This window comes from Thalassophryne amazonica, chromosome 17 (genome assembly GCF_902500255.1).
Source record: "Thalassophryne amazonica chromosome 17, fThaAma1.1, whole genome shotgun sequence".
NCBI lineage: Eukaryota > Metazoa > Chordata > Actinopteri > Batrachoidiformes > Batrachoididae > Thalassophryne > Thalassophryne amazonica.
This window is the reverse complement of record NC_047119.1, coordinates 49,507,575-49,533,477: the sequence shown is the minus strand read 5'-3', so window position 1 is coordinate 49,533,477 and position 25,903 is coordinate 49,507,575. Positions and strand designations below refer to the sequence as shown.

Genomic DNA, 25,903 nt, shown 5'->3' with positions numbered 1-25,903 from the left:
GGGCGGTGGAAGGAATACTTCGAGGATCTCCTCAATCCCATCATCACGTCTTCCGAAGAGGAAGCAGAGACTGGGGACTCAGAGGCGGACTCATCCATTACCCAGGCCGAAGTCACCGAGGTGGTTAGAAAGCTCCTTGCTGGCAAGGCTCCTGGGGTGGATGAAGTCCGTCCTGAGTACCTTAAGTCTCTGGATGTTGCGGGACTGTCTTGGCTGACACGCCTCTCCAACATCGCGTGGCGATCAGGGACAGTGCCTCTGGATTGGCAGACCGGGGTGGTGGTCCCTCTGTTTAAGAAGGGGAACCGGAGGGTGTGTTCCAACTATAGGGGTTCACACTCCTCAGCCTCCCCAGTAAGGTCTATTCCAGAGTACTGGAGAGGAGAATTCGACCGATGGTTGAACCTCAGATTCAGGAGGAGCAGTGTGGTTTTCGTCCTGGTCGCAGCACACTGGACCAGCTCTACACGCTCCATCGGGTGCTCAAGGGTTCATGGGAGTTTGCCCAACCAGTCCACATGTGTTTTGTGGATCTGGAGAAGGCGTTCGACCGTGTCCCTCGGGGCACCCTGTGGGGGGTACTCCGGGAGTACGGGGTCCGGAGTCCTTTGCTAAGGGCTATTGGTTCCTGTACGACCGCAGCAGGAGCTTGGTTCGCATTGCCGGTAGTAAGTCAAACCTGTTTCCAGTGCACGTTGGCCTCCGCCAGGGCTGCCCTTTGTCACCGGTTCTGTTCATTATTTTTATGGACAGAATTTCTAGGCGCAGCCAGGGTGTAGAGGGGGTCTGGTTTGGGAACCACAGAATCTCGTCTCTGCTGTTTGCGGACAATGTGGTTCTGTTGGCTTCGTCAAATCAGGACCTTCAGCTTGCACTGGGGCGGTTTGCAGCCGAGTGTGAAGCGTCCGGGATGAAGATCATCACCTCTAAATCCGAGGCCATGGTTCTCGACCGGAAAAAGGTGCTTTGCCCTCTTCAGGTCGGTGGAGTGTCCTTGCCTCAAGTGGAGGAGTTTAAGTATCTCGGGGTCTTGTTCACGAGTGAGGGATGGATGGAGCGTGAGATCGATAGACTGATCGGTGCAGCATCTGCAGTGATGCGGTCGCTGTATCGGACAGTCGTGGTGAAGAGAGAGCTGAGTAGGAGGGCAAAGCTCTCGATTTACCGATCGATCTACGTTCCGATCCTCACCTATGGTCATGAGATTTGGCTCATGACCAAAAGAACGAGATCGCGAGTACAAGCGGCCGAGATGAGTTTCCTCCGCAGTGTAGCTGGGCGCTCCCTTAGAGATAGGTTGAGGAGCTCGGTCACTCAGGAGGAGCTCAGAGTCGAGCCGCTGCTCCTCCACATCGAAAGGAGTCAGTTGAGGTGGCTCGGGCTTCTCTTCCGGATGCCCCCTGGATGCCTCGCTGGAGAGGTGTTCCGGGCACGTCCCATTGGGAGGAGGCCCCGGGAAAGACCCAGGACATGCTGGAGGGACTACATCTCTCGGCTGGCTTGGGAACGCCTTGGGTTTCCCCTGGAGGAGCTGGGGGAGGTGTGTGTGGATCGGGAGGTCTGGGCGGCTTTGCTTGAGCTGCTGCCCCCGCGACCTGACTCCGGATAAAGCGGAAGAAAATGGATGGATGGATGGATTCAACTTAAAAGCTTCAGTTCAATTGCTACCTTAAAAACATGTTAACTCAGCTTCAAGAAAAGCTTTTATTTAACTCAGGAAGGTCAGTAATATAAGTTGCCAACATATAACTGACCTTCCTGAGCTGAATAAAAACTTTTGTAGCTATGTTTGAGGTTACGTAGGTTCTGATAAATTTTGGAGTGTTGGTAACAATATTCACAGGCAACAACTTGTGTTTAGTTTGAATATTAATCACCAGCAGCACTAATGCATTTCAGTCACATTATCTGTGCTTTGGCTGAATTTTTTTTCTCTCTCGTTGCCACATGGATGGATTACTGGAGCCTAATAGCTGAACTGGACGGAGTCACATTAAAAGCACGTTAAGTAACTGATAAACGGTCATTTATGTCCATCCTGGCTTTAAGCTTTTAAACCTGATTAGCAGTAGGTGCTGCAGAGGTTGTGGTCATTTTATTCCTCTGTGGCATGTGTATGACAGGAGTGTGGAAATGTGAACAGACAATATGACAGTTTAGAACTGCTGTGTTTATACATACATTATTATCTTGTTTATGTGCTTCACCTTTGAACTGGGGATTACATTATTTTGTGACATTGATTTGTTGTGAAGTTTGTGATTTCATATTGCACATTGTTTGGTTTTCAATTTATGAATTTATTTTGTTGTTACCTGCAGTACAAATACAGGTACAATTTTTCAAGTATCATTATAAAATTGAAATGAAAAAAAAAAACCACACCTATATTTGCAGACAATAGATTACCATATTTTCCAGAGTATAAGATGCACCTGTTAAAAAAATGATTCTTAAAAAGGAAAAACCATATATGTCGCAGTGGAGTGAGTATACGTCACCCTTTTTTTCCCTCTGCATTATTGGCTGTATAATTTAAGATTTTTGTGCATTGTTGTAGTGTACTTTTTATTATTGCCATTTATTATTTAATATTATTTTGTTTAGTGCTTTGATTCCTGGGAAAGTCCTGTAGAAAGTGTCATTATAATCATTATTACTAGTAATGAATGTTTGATTTTTCGGTATATGAGTCGCACCACAGTATGAGTCGCAGAACCTCCCAAATTAGTAACAACTCCCCACACACACGCGCACACACACACACACACACACACACACACACACACACACCACACACACACACACACACACACACACACACACACACAAAATAGCAAATTATACTCCAGAAAATATGGTATACTATATGCTTTTAAAAAGGATCTGAGTTTTCTCCTGCTGCACATTTTATCAAACATAATGTGTAAAGAATTCAGACAAGGGTCTGCTTTTACTTTGGGATTTGGTATTAGCATTTGTTGAATCCCAACCTTCTAACATCATCGTTTCGGATTTTAGGTCTTGAAATTGTCACATAAAAGAAATTTAATAAATCTTATGCAACAAATTTCAGTACAATAAAAATGGATAAGAAATGTGCACTTGTTTTATTTGAACATTATCTTGAAAATATTTTCTTTCTGTAATTGTTTCACTTTAGCATTAATAACTTTCAAGCTACAGTCTCTAGGATTTAGGGGTGTTTATGACCAGAAGTGAAAGATAGCATTAATATCTGTTCATTAGTGTGTAATTACTTATCTGCAACAATGAATCAATGTTTTCATGAGCTTAGAATGAACGCATCATGTCTGCATAGGAGTGGGCCCTCTCATAGAGGCAGCCATGTATAGCAGCCCAAAAGGAACAGACTTACCTTTGCTTTAGCATTTTGCAGTGTGGCCAGAAAACCAAAGAAAAAAGAAGAGAAATGAGTGATTGCTCCTCTATAAGTCATCTACTGGTTGCTACTCAGAATCAGAATCGCCTTTATTGTCATTGTAATTTGCATTACAACGAGATTTGAGTGCAACTCCAAAAAGGTGCTTTCCGTGGTGTGAGTAATTTTTAGCCAATATAAAGATAGTAAAATTTAACGGTAAATTATTCAGAGTATATGTACAACTAATATAAACATAAGGTAAAATAAAATAAAATGTGGACCAAATAAAATGTAAAACGAGAATTATATACAACTGTGGAATCATATTGCACGGGAAAATAGCACATGTTTTACAGATATTGCACAAGAAACTTGAAAGGTGTGGATTAGAGTGATTTGTACTGTTCAGTGCAGTGATCGCTCTGGGGAGAAAGCTGTCCCTGAGTCTGTTTGTACTAGTTTTGATTGACCTATACCGTCGGCCGGAGGGTAGTAGGTCAAACAGGTGTTTGCTGAGGTGGGATATGTCTTTGCTGATCCTGGCAGCTCTGCTGAGGTAACGAGAGCTGACAATGTCTTCCAGGCTGGGCAGAGAGCAACCAGTGATCCCTGGGCCGTTTTGATCACCCTCTGCAGCGCTGTCCTGTCTGCTGCTGAGCACCCCCCGTACCACGCTGTGATGCAGTACGTCAGGATGCTCTCGATGGTGGCTCTGTAGAACAACCCAGCAGCTTCTCCTCCAGATTGTTTCTCCTGAGCACCCTCAGGAAGTGGAGTCACTGCTGGGCTTTCTTCACCACCACTGTGGTATTGACAGTCCAGGAGAGGCTGTCAGAGAGCTGCACTCCCAGGAACCTGATGGAGCTGACCCTTTCCACACAGTCCCCTTGGATGTAGAGCGGGGCTGGGTCAGCCCTGTTCTTCCTGAAGTCCAGGATTATTTCTTTTGCTTTTGTGGTGTTCAGCGGCAGGTTGTTAGCTGAACACCATGCTGTCAGTCGATATACCTCGTCTCTATAGTCAGTCTCATCCCCCCCTGAGATGAGCCCAGTCACGGTGGTGTCATCCGCAAACTTTATGATGGTGTTTGTGGGTTGGGTCAGAGAGCGGTCGTGCGTGTAAAGGGTGAACAGGAGGGGGCTCAGTACACAGCCTTGAGGGGAACCGGTGCTGAGTGTGATGGTGGAGGAAAGGTGGGGGCCAAGTTTCACCGACTGTGGGCAGTTTGTGAGGAAGTCCTTGATCCACTGGCAGATGGTGGTGGAAATGCCCAGATGTGTCAGTTTCTGGACCAGGATCTCTGGGATGATGTGGTTGAAGGCTGAGCTGAAGTCCAGGAAGAGTATCCTCACATAGCTCCCCTGGTGCTCCAGGTGGCTCAGCGCGGTGTGGAGAGCTGTGGTGATAGCGTCCTCTATGGAGTGGTTTGTCCTGTAGGCAAACTGGTGGGGGTCCAGAGTGGGAGGCAGACAGGCTCTGATGTGCTGAGAGACCAGTCTACCAGTCTTTCAAAGCACTTCATGACCACAGGCGTAAGTGCAACAGGCCTGTAGTCATTTATGCTCTCCACTGTTGACTTCTTTGGGACTGGAATGATGGTGGAGGATTTGAGGCAGAGTGGAATGATGGCCTGCGACAATGACAGGTTGAAGATGCAGGTGAAAACTCCAGCCAGTTGCTCAGCACACGCTTTGAGTACCTTTCCAGGTACACCATCGGGGCCGACCGCCTTCCTGGGGTTCACCGCCTTCAGCACACGTCTCACTTCATGTTCCTGAAGTGTTAGCGTGCTAGTGCTGGAGGGTGGTGGGTGTGGAGTTGCTGCTGGTCTGTCTGCTTCGAAGCGGGCATTGAAGCGGTTCAGCTCCTCTGCCAGCAAGGAGTCAGACCTAACATTTCCTGGGTTGCTGCTTCTGTAGTTGGTTATATGATTTATTTTGCCACATCCTTCTGGGGTCATTTGCAGCGAAATGGTCCTCTATCTTTTTCTTGTAGGCAGCCTTGGCCTCTCTGATGCCTCTTTTCAGATTGGAACTGGCCGCGCTGTACAGGGCCCTGTCCCCTGATTTAAAGGCGGTGTTGTGTATTTTTAATAGGGACTGGACTGCACTGTTCATCCAGGGCTTCTGGTTTGGAAAAACCCTGACCCTTTTGTTGACGGTGACAGTGTCAACACAGTTCTTAATGTAAGAGTGTACTGCAGGCTAACAAGTTTGAGAATTCTCATTTAGTGAACTAGAGGATCATAAATATGAAGTGAAACATGAAAGAGGGGGGATTGTGACCGTATAATGCAATCTGCAACCTCACCACTAGTTGGTACTTATTCCTACACATTGTAGCTTTAAACAAATTTGGGGTTTTTTGTCACGTATATCTGACCTTATGGTTTCTCTAACAAGGTCCACCCACTATTGTCGTCCCTCCAAAGAACACTTCTCTCAACATGTCCCAGAATGCTCTTCTCCGGTGCCAGGCGGTGGCCAACCCCCCCAACATGACCTATGTGTGGCAGAAGGGCAGCGAGAACGTCTATCACATAGAGTGAGTGCACGCGTTACTCATTGTGCACAGCTTCCACATCAATTTTCCATCTTTGATGTTTTGTGTTGGCTTTCAGCAAGTAGTGAACATTTTTACTTTTTCTGTCTTCAGCTTTTTTCACTATGAATTTTCAAGCTGTAAATGTTAGAGTGGCTGTTAAAGCTGGTTTAAATCAAACCTTCAGCAGAAGACTGCAGTTGATAAAAAGAGCTACTAAAATAATGTCAAACACAAACCAGACATTTCGGTGTTTAAATGTTACAGGGTGAAGTGGATGAAAAGTAGACTTTGCTTTTCTTTATGTAAATGATTTTGGGCAGTTTGCTCCTTGATGTTATTCATATCTGATGTGTGGTTAGATTTGCATGTGGTATATTGATTTTTATCCGCCTGGTATGAAATGGTGGCGGGGGGGGGGGGGGGGGGGCTGTGGAGAGACATAGTAATCAGCACGTCTGTCTGTCTGCATGTCTGACTGTCCGTCCGTCCAGCCATTTTCACTTGTTAGCACAATATCTCAAATAAACACTTGACCAATTTCATTTATATTTGGCATAAGGTTGTATTTGGGTCATCCCCCAACACCAGTCGATTACGGTGACCTTGGGGCCAATTTCAAGGTCACAGCGAGATATTTGATATATTTTCATTGCCACCATTGTTAGCTTCAAATCTCAAGAACCAGTTGACCAATTTAATTTATATTTAGCATCCATCTGCCATTTAATCACAACAAAATTTCTATTTGTTTTGTTGCAATTTGATGCCTAATTGAGTTTGGAAACCTGCAGTGAAGTCCCTTTGAAAAACTTACAGGAGCTGGGAGGGTGTCATTGTATGTGCCGTGATGTCACCAGGAGGTTTTTCATCAGCAGCAAGGTTGCGCTAAAGCCAGTCAACTGGTGTTCTGCCGTTGTTTTGCACACATCACATGATATATCTGATGTATGATGTCATAAAATGTGCAAGATCCATTTTGTGGGACACCGCTGGGGATTTTTTATGGGGAGCTGATGGGCTTATGGTTAACCCCTTAACGCCTATCATTGCATATATGCTACAATATTTGACTCAAATATGCAACATACCATATTGACCAGTATGCCTGTTGTCGCAAATTTGCAACATACTATTATTATTATTAAACATTATAACATAAAGTCATTACCAAAATACCAAAATTACTATTTATTTTTGTGCAAAAGTGAAATGAATAATCTCAACATTATTTACCATCTACGTAAAGGCAAAAACACACACAAAACATTTTTTTATATACAGCTGTATAAATTCAGGCATTAAGGGGTTAAAGCAGTGGACTTGAGAGCAGAGGGTCCTCAGTTTAATCCCCAACTTACTCCGAGTGTGTGGTTGAGTGCCTTGCAAGATGGCACGCTAACAGTGGTGTGTGTGTGAATGTGAGGCATCATGTGTAAAGCACTTTACTAATTCAGATGGAGAAGCTGCTGTGTAAATGCAGACCATTGATCCTCAGAGGTTAAGGACAAGTGTTAGAAATGCAGTATTCTGCTCACAACAGTACTCAACTTTAGCCTTGAAAAACATGGACAGGCTGAAGATGCGGCAGCAGAAGGTTCAGTACAATAGTGCTACCACATCCTCTAGCTCCTTCTGGTGGAATTCCAAGGTGTTCCCATCCCAGATGGGATAAATAATTCCCTCCGTCTAGGAAACACCTTAATCAGATATTCAAATGACCTCAGCGGCTCCTTTTTAGAGACTTCAGCCACCCTGCAAACAAAGCTCATTCCAGCTCAGTGTAACGTTAGTTTGCACACTGGTAAAGAATTGTAATTCAGGTACAAATAACCCTTTCTCTCTGAGGTTTCTGTGGTGGATGTGTTGCACACTATTTGAGCTCACATTTCTTACAAGCCTGTCTGGCACATTCTGCAGAGCCGCCAGACAGTTGACTGATTTTTTTTTAATTTTTTTTTTTTATTATTATTATTATATACTTTTTAAAGGTTCTTTACTGCTGTTTCGTTTCTCTCGGCACATTGCTGCATTCTGAACAACAGAAGTTATTGAAAGCACTTAGTTCTCAGAGTTTGTCCTGCTGGAGGCCAGTTCAGGGAGCTTGCTTGAGATGAAGGCTCACGTGAGAATCGACACGAAAGAGTCGGAACCATCAATTTTATATGTTTGTACTTAATAATGCATCACGGTCTCAGAACACCTGTTGTTCAAGTGTGAGTCAGAAAAGGTTAACGTCTTATGAAAATTTATACCTGTCTTCTTCTTAATTGTGAGCTGGTTAATGAACTTGAACTTTTCATGCAGTTAACTGATAATAGCTAAATTCTGACTCATGCTACAGCAAACCCTAAGCAGGATCAGCAGTCATTTACTCCACACAGTGCTTTTCTTAGTCAAAAAGGCAAACTGAGTGTGTGTGTGTGTGTGTGTGATGCATGAGTGTGTCTGTGTGTGTAAGAGAGATTCCTATGGGAGAGCTTTTGGTGAGGCCCACTTTGGTTGCCACAGTATGTAGGTTCCACATGTAAAGCATTTTAAAGTGTTGTATTTATGAAAATAGACTGTTTAAAATATTTTTGTTTATATGCAGTTGTACTATAATTGTCGGCTTCACAAAATGTTTTCATATCTGTTACTGGTTTTACCATAATGAATGTGTTGAAGAGCTAAAGTTTGAAGGGGTAGAGATAAGAACTTTAAGGAAGCCAAGCCTGCAAGGATAATAATAAATAAATAAATAAATAAATAAATAAATAATCTTCTTCTGGAAACCCAGGAGAGTACAGCCTCAACTTCGGCATTATTCCTAAGATGATAAAAAGTTTTTTTTTCCCTTTTATTTCAGTGTGAAATTTCAAGAGGCATCAAAAGAATAAAGCCTTCCCAAATATGGTGTTATACGTACTATGCACTGTACTATATTAAATATTAGTTACATACAGTACTGCCCCTGGACAGGGCACCACACCACCACAGGTTAATTCCCCATCTAATCTTGGTACCTATTTACAGCATGATGGGCTGGGAGAGTGCAAGGACATAGACAAGTAGAGTGAAATGGGCATTGAACCCAAGTCCGCATACAGTATTAGTAGCCCACAGAGCTACTTGCACTATGATATACTCATCTATGTGGATGTACTCCTTGCATACCTGTCACTGTTTCATGCTTTTAATTGTTGCTATTGTTCTATATTTTCTTTGTACAATTATTGCTCAGATTTCTTTGGGTTGTGAATAAAGTTGCAAAATTCAATTGCAGAAGATTCCTTAAAAGCTTAATAATTGGGTCTGTAATTTTAAGTTGGTGTGCAGATTCTCTGTATTGACTTTTACTCAAATATTTCATGTTTGTTTAAATTCAATAAATAATTTCCACAATGTTTGTGGTAAGAATGCAGTGAGTCTGTTTGTTATGAACAGTTATGAAATCATTCATCTCCATTCTTTGTGGGTAGCATGTGTAGGCAAAATGAAAGAGGTCTCAGAATGGAGCCTTGTGGGACTCCTCTGTTTTTTTAATGGGGCCTTATTTAATGACTATAAGAAATAGACATACCTCTAATGATTGACTAATTTCTTCTTGATAGGGCACCTATTATTGACCTTAATTGTCTTCATCTTTTGTGAAAGTCTGCGTTAAAATTTACATGAAATGACCATGTTGATTGAGGATAAAATCAAAGGTGAAGGTAATTTTGGTTAAACAAAAATGAATCACAGAATACAAACCTTAAGGCCCATTTACCAAGCATGCCCTTGTTTCACGTAATAACACGAACTGTGTCGTGACGATCCCACCCACTGTGTTCACAGCTAGACGCCGTTCTTTGTTCTACTGGCTGCCACGTGCTCTGCGCTGAACACTGCGTATATAAAATAATTATTTTGTGGCAGATTAATCATTTTTTTCTGCAAATTGGCCATTGAAAACAGCTCTAATCACTTCCTGAATCACAGAGGAGGCTGTAGCCGGAGCTGTGCGCGCATAACAAGCTGCAGAAAGCATTTTGAGCCATCTAAAAAGGTAATTATTTGTCTTGTTTACGTTGTCATGGCTTAATAAAACAGTTACGTGTTGTTTGCTTCTTGCAGCTGTTAAAGTATGTTTATAACAGATTTAACTTCTTGTTATAATCCTTCAGACGAGCTGCACTCTGATGCGATCCGCTGACGTCACCACTCATTCTGTTCACTGCTTGTTTACTCCACTTGACGAGCTGTACGTCGTGTTGGAGATTAGATCGCGCCACACAGCACGACAGTTTTTTTTTTGAACATTTTTTGTGCACAATAGCACACACTGGTGCTCCTCTGGCGTCCTGTTTGCACCAGTTAAAGACGAGTTTACTCTCCAGCACGACACAGCACGACACATCACAACACATCATGACACAGGTCATGATGTGTCGTGAAACAAGGCATGGTCGCATAAATGCCCCTTTTGTTTAAAGCAGTCACATAGTAGGTGTCCAGCACACAATCACTGAGAAATGTGAAGTATGTAATTTATAATCAGTCAACTTATTTACAGCTCAGGAATAAGGCTGTTGAACTGGCTGAGTGCTGATTTAAGTGATTGTTCCATGTACATGTAGCACAGAAATACAAGGCTGTTCTTATAGATTCAGACCTAATCTGTAGAACATGAGGGTAGACTGGTAATGGTAATGTCAGGGAAAGACTTCATCATTGTCACCTACATGCTTGCTCATGGGGGAGGGGGTTAAGGTTAGACTGTACCCGTGTGAAGCACCTCGGGCGACCTATGTTGTGATTTGGGGCTGTATAAATAATTGAATTGAATTCATGATGAAAAGGGAAGATGCAGCATCCAAAAAAGCTGAAACGCTCTCACTGATATTCAGATACAATATCAACACAAAAGGCTGGTAGAACTAAAAAAAAAAAGTGGATAGTTTTCTTTGGAACTGAAGATTGGTTTTTGTTGGAAAATGTATTTATCTATTAGTCTGTTACCTTAGTTTTTGTGAGTTCTGCCAACATATTGGGATTTACATTGTAGCCGTGTAAATGTTGCGTACTGATCTGTAACAGCTTAACCAGAGGACCCCAGTACAGAGAACCACAAGGATGAAAAGTCAAAGGTCAGTGTTTGCAACAGGCTTGGTTGTGATACAGGCTGAGGTCAGGCAAACAGGTAATCAGTCCAGACAACAGCATTTTTACAGCGGAATAGCAAATGGATTATCCAAAATACAACAGTAGGTCAGTGCACAAAGACTGATCATATCAGGCAAAAAGTTCTAGAAGTGGCAGCCAAAACTGCAAACACATAATGGCAGCGTGGGTCTAACAGAGGGGAGAAACACTGCAAGTTAGAACGAGAAAGAGCTGGAATGAGCCCGCACAGTCTGGTGATGAAGGAATGCTTGTTGTTTGTTGGTTTGGCAACAAACAACTGCATGCAGACGTGCAGAGAAGCATGAACCAAGAACACCAGAAACAGAAAGTCACGCGTTTTAGTTTTTTCTTCCCCAGATCGATGTTGAACTTTATTATATTTTCATCCCATCTGTCAGCTGGTTGTTTATCAATCAATCAATCAATCAATTTTTTTTATATAGCGCCAAATCACAACAAACAGTTGCCCCAAGGCGCTTTATATTGTAAGGCAAGGCCATACAATAATTATGTAAAACCCCAACGGTCAAAACGATTCCCTGTGAGCAAGCACTTGGCTACAGTGGGAAGGAAAAACTCCCTTTTAACAGGAAGAAACCTCCAGCAGAACCAGGCTCAGGGAGGGGCAGTCTTCTGCTGGGACTGGTTGGGGCTGAGGGAGAGAACCAGGAAAAAGACATGCTGTGGAGGGGAGCAGAGATCGATCACTAATGATTAAATGTGATTATCACCACATTACTCACAAACAGACAGTTTAAAAACTGTCAGCCAGTAAATGTTTAGTTTCATGACATCGGTACTGATTTATTTATTCATTATAAAGCTGCTGGGCCGGATTACGTAATCCACTAAACAAAACAAATGTTAGTTTGAATTCAGGCCACTGAGTGTGTAGGCTCTGTCTTAGTTTCTTTATTTCTGTTTTGACATTTGTTTTATTTAGCAGGATGGAGTGTTGTCTGTGGGAGCGGTGAACATGCAGTCTGGAGGAGTGTACACCTGCCATGCCTCCAACTCAGAGGGAAACGTGTCTCGTGTCACCAAACTGGAGATCAGAGGTCAGTTTTACCTCATTGCCTGTCTGCCTCTCCTGTCAGTCTGCCTGACGCTTGCTGACTGAGAGCGGTGGTAATTAGCATTTCTCTTTCTCCCTGTTGCATCATATGACAGAGCGGCAGAACAAATTCAAACTCTGATCTACCCTCATTCTGTCCCACAGACAAGATCAGAATCTTAATGTGAACTCTACATTGACATAGTGCTTCAGTTAGTGTGGTGCAAAGTAGGGCTGCAGCTAACGGTTATTTTAGTAATCAAGTATCCTATCGATTATTCTGGCGATTAATCGAGTAATTGGATAAAAAGTACTTTTGCGTTTTTAACAGTCCAGGACTCTTCCTAAGCAATGGCACAATGTCACTGCGCCATCACACAGATTGTCAAATTTAGTGTATCCCTTTTTGTTTTCCTGGGTAGTAATTTATTTTTTCACATCTTTACAAGTTTTGGATCTTTCCCAGTGTCAGGAGCTCAGCCAAAGTCTTGACATTTTGCTGAAATGGCGATGGGATGTGGCTTTCTGTTTTTTGTTTTCCCCAACTTAAGTTTTTTTTTTTTTTTTTTTTTTTTTAAAGTTACTATATATATATATTTATTTGTAAGCAAAAGTTTGGGCACCCCTGATAATTTTCATGATTTTCCTTTATAAATCATTGGTTGTCTTGATCAGAAATTTCACTTAAATATCATATAGCAGACCACACTGATATTTGAGAAGTGAAATGAAGTTTCTAGTATTTACAGAAAGTGTGCAATAATTATTTAAACAAAATTAGGCAGGTGCATAAATTTGGTCACCCTTGTCATTTTATTGATTTGAATACATTTAGCACTATTATTGGAACACAAAATTGGTTTGGTAAGCTCACTGACCCTTGACCTCCTTACACAGGTGAATCCAATCATGAGAAAGGGTATTTAAGGTGGCCATTGGCAAATGTTTCTCCTCTTTGCATCTCTTCCAGTGAGTCGCAACATGGGAGCCTCTAAAGAACTCTCAAATGACCTGAAAACAATGATTGTTCAACATCATGGTTTAGGGGAAGGATACAAAAAGCTATCTCAAAGATTTCAGCTGTCAGTTTCCACTGTGAGGAACATAGTGAGGAAATGGAAGACCACAGGCACAGTACTAGTTTTTTTTTTTCTTCTTTTTGTTTTTTCCTTGTCTGCATATATAGTCATGGTGAATGCCACAGTGGCAGAACCATTTATCAACATTAATACCCATATATGCAATTTATTCTTGCAAGACAGAAGGTATGTAGTGCATGAGTGAACGTGGTGTGCGTGTGTGACCTCCATCCGTCCTTCCCGATCAGCCTACAACATCCTACGCAAAGCCAACTGACAACTTCTGTCAGGAAGGGCCGACCACCAAAACAACACAAAGACAAACAAGAACAAAAAAGTGGTGAAGGCAGTAGCTGTGAAGTGAGACACCGAGGACACGGGGCCCCACCCATACAATATACCAAGACAAACAACCACACATGAACAAGTAGTGACAGCAACAGTCTGTTGTCTAATTAGTGAGCATCCATAACCTAATCTAGGACACCAGAGTCTTGATCCCTTTGAGAGCACCCAAAATCGAATTGTGACAGCTACAAACACACAACCATCCACACACAGAGACCCAGATCACAGCTAAATATCCCATCACTAATGTGGCTGGTGTGTTGGGCCAAGATAAAAGTACAGAACCTTACCATATGACATGGACCACTCCAGCACGTCAGAAGCCATACAGCCATTCGCATGCAACGATGGAAATGGGTCCAGGATGCAGGGCCCCAGGAGAAACCAGGAGAAAAAGGGCAGTAGAAGGGCATAGGGGCAAGGAAGGGCAGCCACCAGAGCAATGGGAGCAGCACGGCGACCCAACAGGGGAGCGGCCCGGCGACGCCGGAACGCACCCCGACACCCCCCACATAGGCACAGGAAGCAGCCCCATACCCAGCAAGAAGGGCAGGGTGCTGGCATGGGCCCACCAAAAGATGGCTGCCACAGAACCACACCACCCAGTCCACGGCCCCCAAAGGGAGAAGGCACAATACTAGTTAAGGCCCGAAGTGGCAGGCCTAGAAAAATCTCAGATAAGCTGAAGCAAAGGATGGTGAGAACAGTCATAGTCAACTGACAGACCTGCTCCAAAGACCTACAACATGATCTTGCTGCAGATAGTGTCTCTGTGCATCGTTCAACTATACAGCACACTTTGCACAAAGAGATGCTGTATGATGTAATGCAGAGGAAGCCTTTTCTGCATACACGCCACAAACAGAGTTGCTTGAGGTTTGCTAAAGCACATTGGGACAAGCCAGCTTCATTTTGGAATAAGGGGCTGTGGAGTGATTAAAATTGAGTTATTTGGACATAACAAGGGGCGGTATGCATGGCAAAAAAGAACACAGCATTCCAAGAAAAACACTTGCTAGCTACTGTAAAATTTAGAGTTGGGTCCATCATGCTGTGGGGCTGTGTGGCCAGTGCAGGTACTGGGAATCTTGTTAAAGTTGAGGGTCACATGGATTCCAGTCATTGTCAGCAGATTCTTGAGAACAATGTTCAAGAATCAGTGACAAAGTTGAAGTTGCGCCAGGGCTGGATCTTTCAACAAGACGACCCTAAACACTGCTCAAAATGTACTAAGGCATTCATGCAGAGGAACATGTACAACGTTTTGGAATGGCCATCTCAGTCCCCAGACCTGAATATTATTGAAAATCTGTGGTGTGATTTTAAGCGGGCTGTCCATGCTTGGAAACCAACAAACCTTTTTTTTTTTTTTTTTTTCCTTCTTGCTCTCGGTCGGGACGGTTGCATTTTTCTCTCCTCACCCTCCCCAACTTTCCTGCTACTGTAGCATGTTTTGTCTGTGAGGCTGCCAGCCCTGCTCCTCTGGAAAACAGCAAAATGGATCTGATCAAGTGGTCTCTGAACGCAATTGACACTATTTTTTCCACAAGACACTCGAGAGCGGAGGACCCGACCTGTCCTGCCGGGACACGTGGCGGGTTACGTGATGGACAGCTGGCGGAGGTGGCAAGTCATGTGCCTGTACACGTTGTCTGTGGAGGACGTTGAAGATGTTTACTTATTTGGAGCTGTGGTGACCGGGTTTCTGCTGTGTGGGGTGGCCACAGCACTGGTTTACCGGAAAATTAAGAAGGTGGAGGCGGCATTAATTGGCCCATCCAGGCTGCCCCACATGATTGATTTGATTGGAAGGGCAGTGTCAGTTCAGTCGGCGGGTGTCAAGCGCACATTGGAATCCATCTCGGGGAGAATGGCTGCACTGGAAAACTGCTTTGATCGTCAGTAAGACCACATCTCCTCTATTCAGATGTATTTGGGAGCCACTCTGAAGTTTCAGACTGTGGAATCTGCCAGGTCTGTTAATCTGGATATCTATTTGGTTTCCAAAACCAGCTGTCCTTCAAGGCCGCTGGGATAAAATCCTCCCCCCGAGGAACACTCCTGATAGCCTCGCTCCTCGTGTCCCCCGCCTCTTCGTCTCCCCCCCTCCCTCCCTCCGTTCCCAGTCCTGAGATGTTGACTGTGGGACCTTGAGACTCTGGTGGACTGATTCAGGACTGGGATCCCCCCCAGGATGGACAGATAAGGCCTGTCGATGGCGCCACGGGCGGCTTTCCGGGCTGTCTGTCTGCACACTGGACACATCCATGTCTCGGCTGCTGTCTGTCGTCTGTTGTGATTTGTTTTTTGTTATGACTGTTTTTCTGTGCTATGGGTTTTGTTTTTGCTCTCCAGTGCTGCTGCATGAGTTCAACACAGCAGCAATGGAGGTTTTTCTTTTCCCAATTCTTTCCTTGTGTGTGCTTTTATATGTGTTCTTGTACCGGACCGGCTTATGTGTGTTGTTGTTTGTTAAGTGTGTCATGAGGCCGGTCAAGGTTTGCTCAGCCCTGCTCGTGACCGAGGGCAGGGATATACATCTGGAGCTGGTCCCCGGGCGCCAAAAAAGGCGACCTCTGCTCCTAACTGGCAATTAGGATGGGTAAAAATGCAGTAAACACATTTCATTGTGCAGGGAACATGTTTCTATGTACATATGACAATAAACTCCTTTTGAATCCTTGAATCCTTGAAACCTGAGATGTTTTGTAATGAAGAATGGTTCAAAATACCTTCAACCAAAATCCAGACTCTCATTGGAAGCTATAGGAAGCGTTTAGAGGCTGTTATTTCTGCAAAAGGAGGAGCTACTAAATATTGATGTATTTTTTCTGTTGGGGTGCCCAAATTTATGCACCTGCCTAATTTTGTTGGAAGAATAAAGGTTAAATAGATAAATAAATAAATTGCACACTTTCTGTAATTCCTATAGACTTAATTTCACTTCTCAATATCACTGTTTGTCTGTTATATGATATTTAACTGAAATTGCTGATCCAAACAACCAATGATTTATAAAGGAAAATCATTTCTCCCACTTAGAAATCATGGAGGGGTCTGAAATTTTCATCTTAGGTGCATGTCCACTGTGAGAGACATAATCTAAAAAAAATAAAATCCAGAAATCACAATGTATGATTTTTTAATAATTTATTTGCATGTTACTGCTGCAAATAAGTATTTCAACACCTGCCAATCAGCAGAAATTCTGTCCCTCAAAGACCTGTTAGTCCGCCTCTAAAAAGTCCACCTCCACTCCACTTATAATTCCAAATTAGAAGCACCTATTTGAGGTCGTTAGCTGCATAAAGACACCTGTCCACCCCACACAATCAGTAAGACTCCAACTACTAACATGGCTAAGACCAAAGAGCTGTCCATAGACACCAGAGACAAAATTGTAGACCTCCACAAGGCTGGAAAGGGCTACGGGGGAATTGCCAAGCAGCTTGGTGAAAAAGATCAACTATTGGAGCAGTTATTAGAAATGGAAGAAGCTAAACATGACTGTCAATCTCCTCGGACTGGGGCTCCATGCAAGATCCCACCTCGTGGCGTATAATGATCCTAAGAAAGGTGAGGAATCAGCCCAGACTGCACAGGAGGAGCTGGTCTATGACCTGAAGAGAGCGGGTACCACTGTTTCCAAGGTTACTGTGGGTAATACACTAAGACGTCATGGTTAAAATCATGCATGGCACGGAAGGTTCCCCTGCTTAAATCAGCACACGTCCAGCCCGTCTTAAGTTTGCCCATGACCATTTGGATGATCCAGAGGAGTCATGGGAGAAAAGTTACGTGGTCAGATGAGAGCAAAATAGAACTTTTGGTCTTAATTCCACTTGCCGTGTTTGGAGGAGAAGAATGCTGAGTACCATCCCAAAAACACCGTCCCTACTGTGAAGCATGGGGGTGGAAGCATCATGCTTTGGGGGTGTTTTGCTGCACATGGGACAGGAAGACTGCACTGTATTAGGAGAGGTTGACCGGGCCATGTATTGCGAGATTTTGGGGAACAACCTCCTTCCCTCAGTTAGAGCATTGAAGATGGGTTGTGGATGGGTCTTCCAACATGACAATGACTGAAGCACACAGCCAGGATAACCAAGGAGTGGGTTTGTAAGAAGCATATCAGGTTCTGGAGTGGCTAGGCAGTCTCCAAGACCTAAACCCAATAGAAAATCTTTGGAGGGAGCTTAAACTCCGTGTTTCTCAGCGACAGCCCAGTAACCTGGCTGATCTAGAGAGATCGGTGTGGAGGAATGGGCAAAATCCCTGCTGCAGTGTGTGCAAACCTGGTGAAAAACTACAGGAACGTTTTGACCTCTGTAATTGCAAACAAAGGCTCCTGTACCAAATATTAACATTGATTTTCACAGGTGTTCAAATACTTATTTGCAGCAGTAACATACAAATAAATTATTTAAAAAAATCATACATTGTGATTCCGGATTTTATTTTTTTTTATAGATCATGTCTCTCACAGTGGACATGCACCTAAGATGAAAATTTCAGACCCCTCCATGATTTCTAAGTGGGAGAACTTGCAAAACCGCAGGGTGTTCAAATACTTATTTTCCTCACTAGCTAAAAAGTGACACTTATGTTGTGATATCAAAGTTCTTCTTTGCATTTTTGTCTAAGTTAAGAAAATAAATAATGTTGAAAAGTTTAAAAACACATTAATTTTGATGGACATAGCATTTGCTCTCTGCTACAAATGACACTGTAGCTTTAATCCAGGAAGACAGGCAGCATTTTCTGTCATGTTGACAGTTTAGGTTTTTTTTTTTTTCAACATTTTGAGTGGGATTGCACACCTTTTTTAAAAAACAATGCAACTCCTAATTGTCTTGTTTGAACAACAGCTAAATCTGAACTGATTTGATTGTCAAATCAGAATTAAATTTATTGCCAAGTAAGTTCTCACATACAAGTAATTTGACCTGGGGTCATTGGTGCATAAACAACAATAATAAAAAGAAAATGAAAAAATAATTCTGTCAGAAGTAACAGGAAGAAGTAAAGGAGTAAATCTGCACTTTTAAAGATGAAACCCTGGATGAAAAACCTTCGAAATCAGTTTTTCACACTTTACTGTTTCACCAAAGCTGTGTGGTGAAGATAAACGATTAAAATTGGTTTGCTGCTTTTTTACAGCATGCAGCGTCCGCTGTTCATACTTTTTCCTCCTCCCTCTCTCTCTCTTCCCTCTCTCGCTGGGTATGCAGGCAGAAAGAGCTCTTTTTATTGGAAGACTTTGACAGTTTTTTTTTTTTTTTTCCACTGCGAGATGCTGTGCTCTCTCACTTTGAGCTGCAGCACTGTTCTGCTCGGCTCTCTGTAGGCCGGGGAGGGACGAACAGGTAGCTCAGCACAGACACAGCCTGGCTGGACTAGAAAACTACCTGAGAGCAGAGCACAGTATGTTGTTGTTGTCCATTCGGCTGCTCCCGTTTTTGTTCAGGGTCACCACAGCAGATACAGCCAGATCCGCATTGTTTATTTGGCACAAGTTTTATGCCGGATGCCCTTCCTGACACAACTCCAGTGTGTCAGGAGAAACACACCCAGCTGCTGGTGTTCCAAAGAGGTCTCCCATAGTAGGACACAATATGTAACGGCCAGTATTATTACTATGCCAGTAGTAAATCATTCACCACCTTAATTATAGCTGTTTTCATTGAATGTTTGCTCTTAAAGCAGACGGAAGGATATTTATCTTTTTATCTCTGTTGGTTGTGGGTGGTGTTACCTGCACTTAGTTGTTTCTGTCTGTCACACCATCTGTCATTCTTGTCTGGCCACGCCCCTTCCAGAACATTCCCCGCACCTGCTTCACCTCATGCCCTGATTAGTCCCTCTGTATTTTAAGCCCTCACTGTCTCACTGTCCCCTGCCAGTTTGTTGAAATCCTTTCATATCCTTGCACCTTTAGTCACAGTCTTGTTTGCGTTGTTTTTTGACCTTGCTTGTGTTTCTGATCTCCACCACGCTGTGAACCTGACCCTTAGTTGTTTTTTTGTATGAAGATTCTGCCTCATGATTACCTGTTACCTCCGCCTCGCTGACTGCCTAACCGTGTACTGAATCTTAGCTTGTTTTTTGATAAAGCCTTTTTGTTCCTCAACTCGTCTGCCTGCGAGTCTGCATTGTGTGTCCTACAACCTTCTGTGCCACGCCACCACGAACCATGACAGTTTGATACTGGTCTATAGCTTGTCAAGGAGTCAGCATCCAAACTTGGCTTCTTTAGGGCCCCTTCACACATGGTGCGACATTTGGAGGAAGTGCACACTTAGTGCGCATCACGCAGGAATTGTGTGCAAACCGTGTAATGTCATCCCTGCCTCCAACGCCTCGTACACCTGTGGCTACAACTATTTGCGCACACAGGTGCCTGAAAGACAAAGTGTGCGCTGTGCTAACCCATCGCACACTCTCGCGGCAGGTGCCGGCAAAATTCCAAGTGACATGCACGAACATCTAACACCGCTCACATAGCACTTAGAAAATGTGTGGCCAGTCGCACTCTTGGCACGATAACAGACTGCAGACAATCACCTTCGTAATCGCAGAGAAATTTTCTTTAAGTCCCACACGATTGTGGCTTTGGTCTGTGCGCTGAGATGACAGGGGGTGTGTCCTCCCACTGAAGCGGCTGTGGAAATCTGTGGATCTGGAAATTCCAGCTGGTTTGGACAGACATGGACAAACAACTACCCACTGTTACGCGCATGTGTCTGTTTGCTGTTATCAAGTGGACATATCACTGTGGCATTGTGTTGCACCGAGCGAGTGCGTGCACAGCGTGCACATGGACAGGCTGCTCCCAGGTTGAAACAGACGGTCAGACCAGAACACGCAGCAGGCGATCTCACTGTCACGTCACCCACGTGAGCTCTGTTCCACATGACATGGTGTCCTGAGGCACATCGTCCACAAGATACGCATGCGCGGCCAGTTGGAGATGCACCAGCAAATGTGGACATAAATGAGATGCGCAAACTGCTTCTCATTCATGTAATTTCATGACTGTATGTCTATGACCATGGGTCATTTACAGAGCAACAGAACGGATCATATTTGTATTGCTCACTTGATAAATGCGGTGTTTTTATATCGTGTGTGATTTTAATTTTTTGTAATACTTCCATATCCTTCCTTATATGAGCAGATTCCTGCAGCTTTCAAAGAACAGCTCTGTAGCTCAGTGGTAAAGTCTCTGACTAGTAATCAGAGCTTTTGAAAGGTGTGAGAAAAATATTCCACATAAGCAGCGCGATGTGATTCCACCCCTACCGGCTGGTTTTTATTTTTTATTTATACCACATAAGCGGCACAATGCTGTTCCACATGTACCAGCTGGTTTTTATTGTTTTATTTATACCACATTACCAGCACTATATGCTGCACCTCGCACTGTTCCTGCTCGAAACACACCGGCTCATGCACGAACTCTCGCACCGGGTTCGTGCACGCCTGCTCATCGGTGTGATGCTTTGTGCGCTAATTTCGAGCTGTTTCACCGTTTTCGTCCAAACTTCGCACTATGTGTGAAGGGGCCATTAACAAAGGTTTGACCACTGCAGTTTTAAAAGAGGCTGGGAAAACTGAAGAAAGTAGAATGTTCAATATATAGCGCCCTAGTGTTGACCATAAGTCCTTTAACACCCAAGATGGCAGAGGGTACAATAAACAGGTTGTACATCAAGCTGCTATAATGCTTTTAGTAAGGACGGCCAAAGAAATACATTCAAAGTCATTTGAACCCTGCCTTCATATATAAGTGTAGCGGCAAAGCATTCTTCCTCACAACAAGAGGATTCAATAATTTAGACTCTGATGTCTTCAACCTTTTTCATAAAAATACTGTATGTTAAGAATCGATGTGCTGACAAATCAGTGTTGCAAACAAACTGTTTGGGCTGTTTAAGCTTCTAAAATGTGTTAAACAGCAATTTCGAATTATGCTTGTTTTCTAATATATAAAGCTGACCATGTGTGTACACTATGCACAGCCACACTAATTAAGCAGTTGACACCAAACTTAGTTTGGTGACTGGGGCACCAAGGGTAGGTCACTGGGACCCTTAGGTTGAAAGCATAATTGTACAAACACACACACAGGGTCAGCCTTATATATTAAATCATGACCCGTTCACTGGAGCCCTTATTTTCACAGTTCATGTGGTATTCAAGTCAGGTAGCAAGCATCACACTTTACTTCATACATAGTAGCGGCTGGCTAGGGTGCACTTTAATTACAATCCAAACGGGCCAGTGCGCGCCATGTGTGAGTTAAAGCGCGTGTTTTTTTAATTAAAATGTACCTACTGTGTATCGCATGCCAGAGCATTGTCGTGATATGACATGCTATCACCTTTTTATCATCATTCACTTGAATCTCATGAATGTCACAAATTGCTCTATGAAAATTAATGATGATAGCATACACACAATGCAGTGCGACTAAAGTGACATGAAATATACAATGACATGGCTAAAATTCTCCTCTATTACCCGTGCGTACAACGGGTAACTCAGCTAGTTCATAATAAAATTGGAATGATACTGTTGGGAAAGTGTAGTGACACGGACCCACAACAGGGGGCGTAAATGAACGGACAATAGAAGGAGTTAAATTTGAACACTTTACTGTTGTGAATGCCACAACCAAACACAGCAGATTACAGAATGAATACAAGTCAATCAATAAAGGTGTCGTGTGGGCAGGCTCGCCGATAGGAGACGCCCGTCTGGGGACGAACCGGAACCACACGATTTCCACCGCCACCGAACCCAAGGGATACTGGAGCCGCCAAGTCCCGAAGTCCCCAGGTGGCCACCGTCTCAGCGTGTCGGATCTGGTACTGCTGGCGGAGAACAAAGACAGTCAAGTGTGGGTGTGTGTACACCCCGTAACAATAATGGTGGGAATTCCACCTCCACCTCCGAAAATATGAACACAGTCTTTTACAGAACCTGAACAGTCACTTGTCTCACTGATCGTGAAGGGTGCAATCCGTCACCCTGTCGGTACCGACCAGCTCAGCTTCCCGATGACACAAACGACTGAAACCTCCTGTACAAAGATCAGAAACACAGTGCAGTACGGCACAGATTAAGGCTGAGAATGTTACCTCTTGCAGAAGTCGATATCTCGGCGATGTGGTGGAGGTGTCATCCTGCTTTTATCCCAGGTGAGATGCAGATGATCGGTGACAGCTGTCACCGTTGATGAGAGACAGCTGTCACCTCGGCTGTTCCTGTAGGCGGCAGCGCCCTCTCGTGCCTGAAGCCCGCACTTCAGGCAGGGCGCCCTCTGGTGGTGGGCCAGCAGTACCTCCTCTTCTGGCGGCACACACAACAGATACGCTGCTTTCATAGTTGACATCAGTGCCTGATAAGAAATCAAATGGTCTCTCCAAGTTTGATGAAAAAACCTCAAGCCTGAAATCATGCCACTGACGTTCAAGTTTCCTGCAACTTTCCCTGAGGGTCAGCAGTTCATCATTTAGCCAGAGGGTGTGACTCTTATTGGGCACCTTGCATTTTTTTGCAGGGTCCACTGTATCAAGTAGACCCTGAAGCGAACTGTTAAAACTCTCAGTAAGACAGCTTGTTGAGAGTTCCTGGCAAAAGACAGGATTTAGTACATCTGGCAACCTTGAATTTAAAACGTCTAATGCACTGGGGCTGATATATCAGGATAGCCTCATTGAACTTGGTTTGCTACCTAAGATTAATAAAGTCGGGATTAAAATATCAAATAAAGTCAGAATGAAATATCACTCCCTGTAACAGGCAACCCATACCCTAATATTAGATCTAAAGTATGTTCATGTTGATGTGTTGGGCCAGACACAAATTGTGTAAGGTTAAAAGACCCAACAATGTTTAAAAAGTCATAAGGTCAGTTGGATCCCTCTGGTCCGCACCAGTTCTAAGTCATCTTGTCTTCACAACAATGTGAATATTAAAATCTCCTATGATCCTTTCATAATACAGGATTAAAGTGGATGGAAAGTCAGCAGATTCAAAAATAAAATTGTCCTTGTATTTAGATCACAGCAGTCAATACCTGAGAAGGCTTATTGATGGTGAAAAGCTGCATTTCAAAACTCATATAAGCAGAGATTGCTTACTATCTGTTTGCATTTAAACGGTGTTTAAAGTAGACCTGCATTGAAATAAATGTGGTCAGATCTCAGAAAGAAATAGCTGATATGTATTTATAAGACCCTTATGAATGCAGTAAAGTAAATCTGCAAGCCCAAATTTGTAATTCAGCAGAGAAATCTTCATTTAAAAATGGCCCTCGGCGAAAACTGTTTGTACATCCGGGACATTGCAGTGACGTCCGGCAGAAGACGACGCGCTCCCGCCTTCAGTCCGATCCCGCATTGAAATTGATTTTATCTGTTAGTAATGTTACTGTTATACACATCCTGGTTTCAGCATCCAAAAGTAAGCTGCAATGAATGTGAGATACAGCTCTGCATGCTCAGATCAGCGGTGACATCGACAGCAGGCGACGTTCTTCCCTGTTCTGCGTGCTCGGTAAACGCCGAAGCGGGCCACTCACATCGCCCCCGTGTCTGCTGTGCAGCCGACACCACCTCCCTGTCTACTGAATGGAGGTGCAGCCAACTTGGCAAAAGCCCAGAGAATACGCTCGCTGTTTTGATGCGGAGCAGCCAGTGACACATGTTGCTGCAAGGACAGACTTTCCGCAGCGCCGCACGTCTCAGTAATCGGAGCCGCAGAGCTCTGTGGCTGCTGAGAGAGGTTTATATCTTTTTTAATGACTTGGATTCTTTGCGGGTCTCACCTCCGTACCTCGCGACGGTAACACCGGAGGCGAAAGACAGTAGATTTGTAGATTTTCAGTGCGACACCACTCAATCAAACGGGCGTATGAAAAAGTCCCCCAAAATAATTTTCAAGTACAAATAAAAGAAATGTGTACTCACCAAACGTGCCGCAAGACAATATGAAGTTTTAAAAAAAGTAGATCCTTCCGTATAAGACAAGAAAAAGGTGCAGATGCAAACTGCCGTAAATCCACAAATTACAGTTGGAGCGCGCAACGCATGCTGGGATAGGGTCTTTTCCCTGACGTCTCGGCAGCGTCCCGGATGTAATGACAGTTTTGCGGAGGGCTAAATTTTAGCTGTAAATTTGTCATTTTTAAATGAAGATTTCTCTGTTGAATGACAGATCTGGGCTTGCAGATTTACTTTACTACATTCAGAAGGATCTTATGTGTAAATATAACTCATTTTTTGGTCCAAAGATCTGACTGCATTTATTTCAATGCAGGTCTACTTTAAATATGGATGCCACGCCCCCACCTGTCTCTGTCAGTCGAGGAAAGCTAAAAAAGCTGGTGTTAGGGGGTGGGGGCAGAGCTCCAGCAGGGGTACTATTTCACCCTCCCGTAGCCATGTCGCCGTGACAAACATTACATCCAGTTCCCAGGCACCAAAAATATCACGGAAAACGAAACATTTATTGGACAGTGATCTGACATTCATCTCGATATTAAAAGCGTGCGTGCGTGGATGATTTTATGTAGTAAGATCATTGTAAATACTTAATATAACTGTAAATACGTTAAAAATATATGAATGACACAAGAAAGTGAAAATACTTTTCTCATTTTGTTGCAGCCTTATTCTTAAATGGATTTTTTTTTTTTTTTTGAAAATTCTACACACAATACCTTGTAATAACAATGTGAAAAAGGTTTTTTTTTTTTATAGATGTTTGCAAATTTATATACATACATTCATTCATTCATTCATCTTCCACCGCTTAGTCCAGTTAAGGATCGCGGGAGGCTGGAGCCTATCCCAGCAGTCATAGGGCGCGAGGCGGGGTACACCCAGGACAGGACGACAGTCTGTCGCAGTATATATATATATATATATATATATATATATATATATATATATACACACACACAAGGTTGGATAGGATTACTTTGAAAGAATACATGTATGTATGTACATACATTTGGATTACTTGTAATCTGATTACTTTTCTATTACATTTCAAAGTAATCCTACCCAACCGTGTGTGTGTATATATATATATATATATATATATATATATATATATATATATATATATATATATATATATATATATATATATGTGTGTGTGTGTGTAAAAACCTAAGAAATCACATGAAGCTCAAAATTGAGCTCAGGTGCATCCTCTTTCAACTGATCGTCATCCATATTTCTACAGCTTAATTGGAGTCCATCTGGGGTAAATTCAGTTGATTGTACATGATTTGGAAAGGCACACATCTGTCTACATAGGATTGTCTCGAGGCAC

At 43.3% G+C, this 25,903-nt stretch overlaps 1 protein-coding gene across 1 annotated transcript in view; it reads left to right on the top strand.

The window, feature by feature from the left end:
• The window catches only part of igsf9a (immunoglobulin superfamily, member 9a), a 221,456-nt gene that overhangs the window by 100,801 nt on the left and 94,752 nt on the right, over positions 1-25,903 (top strand). Inside the window, exon 6 of the mRNA XM_034191993.1 lies at positions 12,021-12,132. Within this exon, the coding sequence (XP_034047884.1) occupies positions 12,021-12,132 (112 nt within the window). The remainder of the gene's footprint in view (positions 1-12,020; positions 12,133-25,903) is intronic.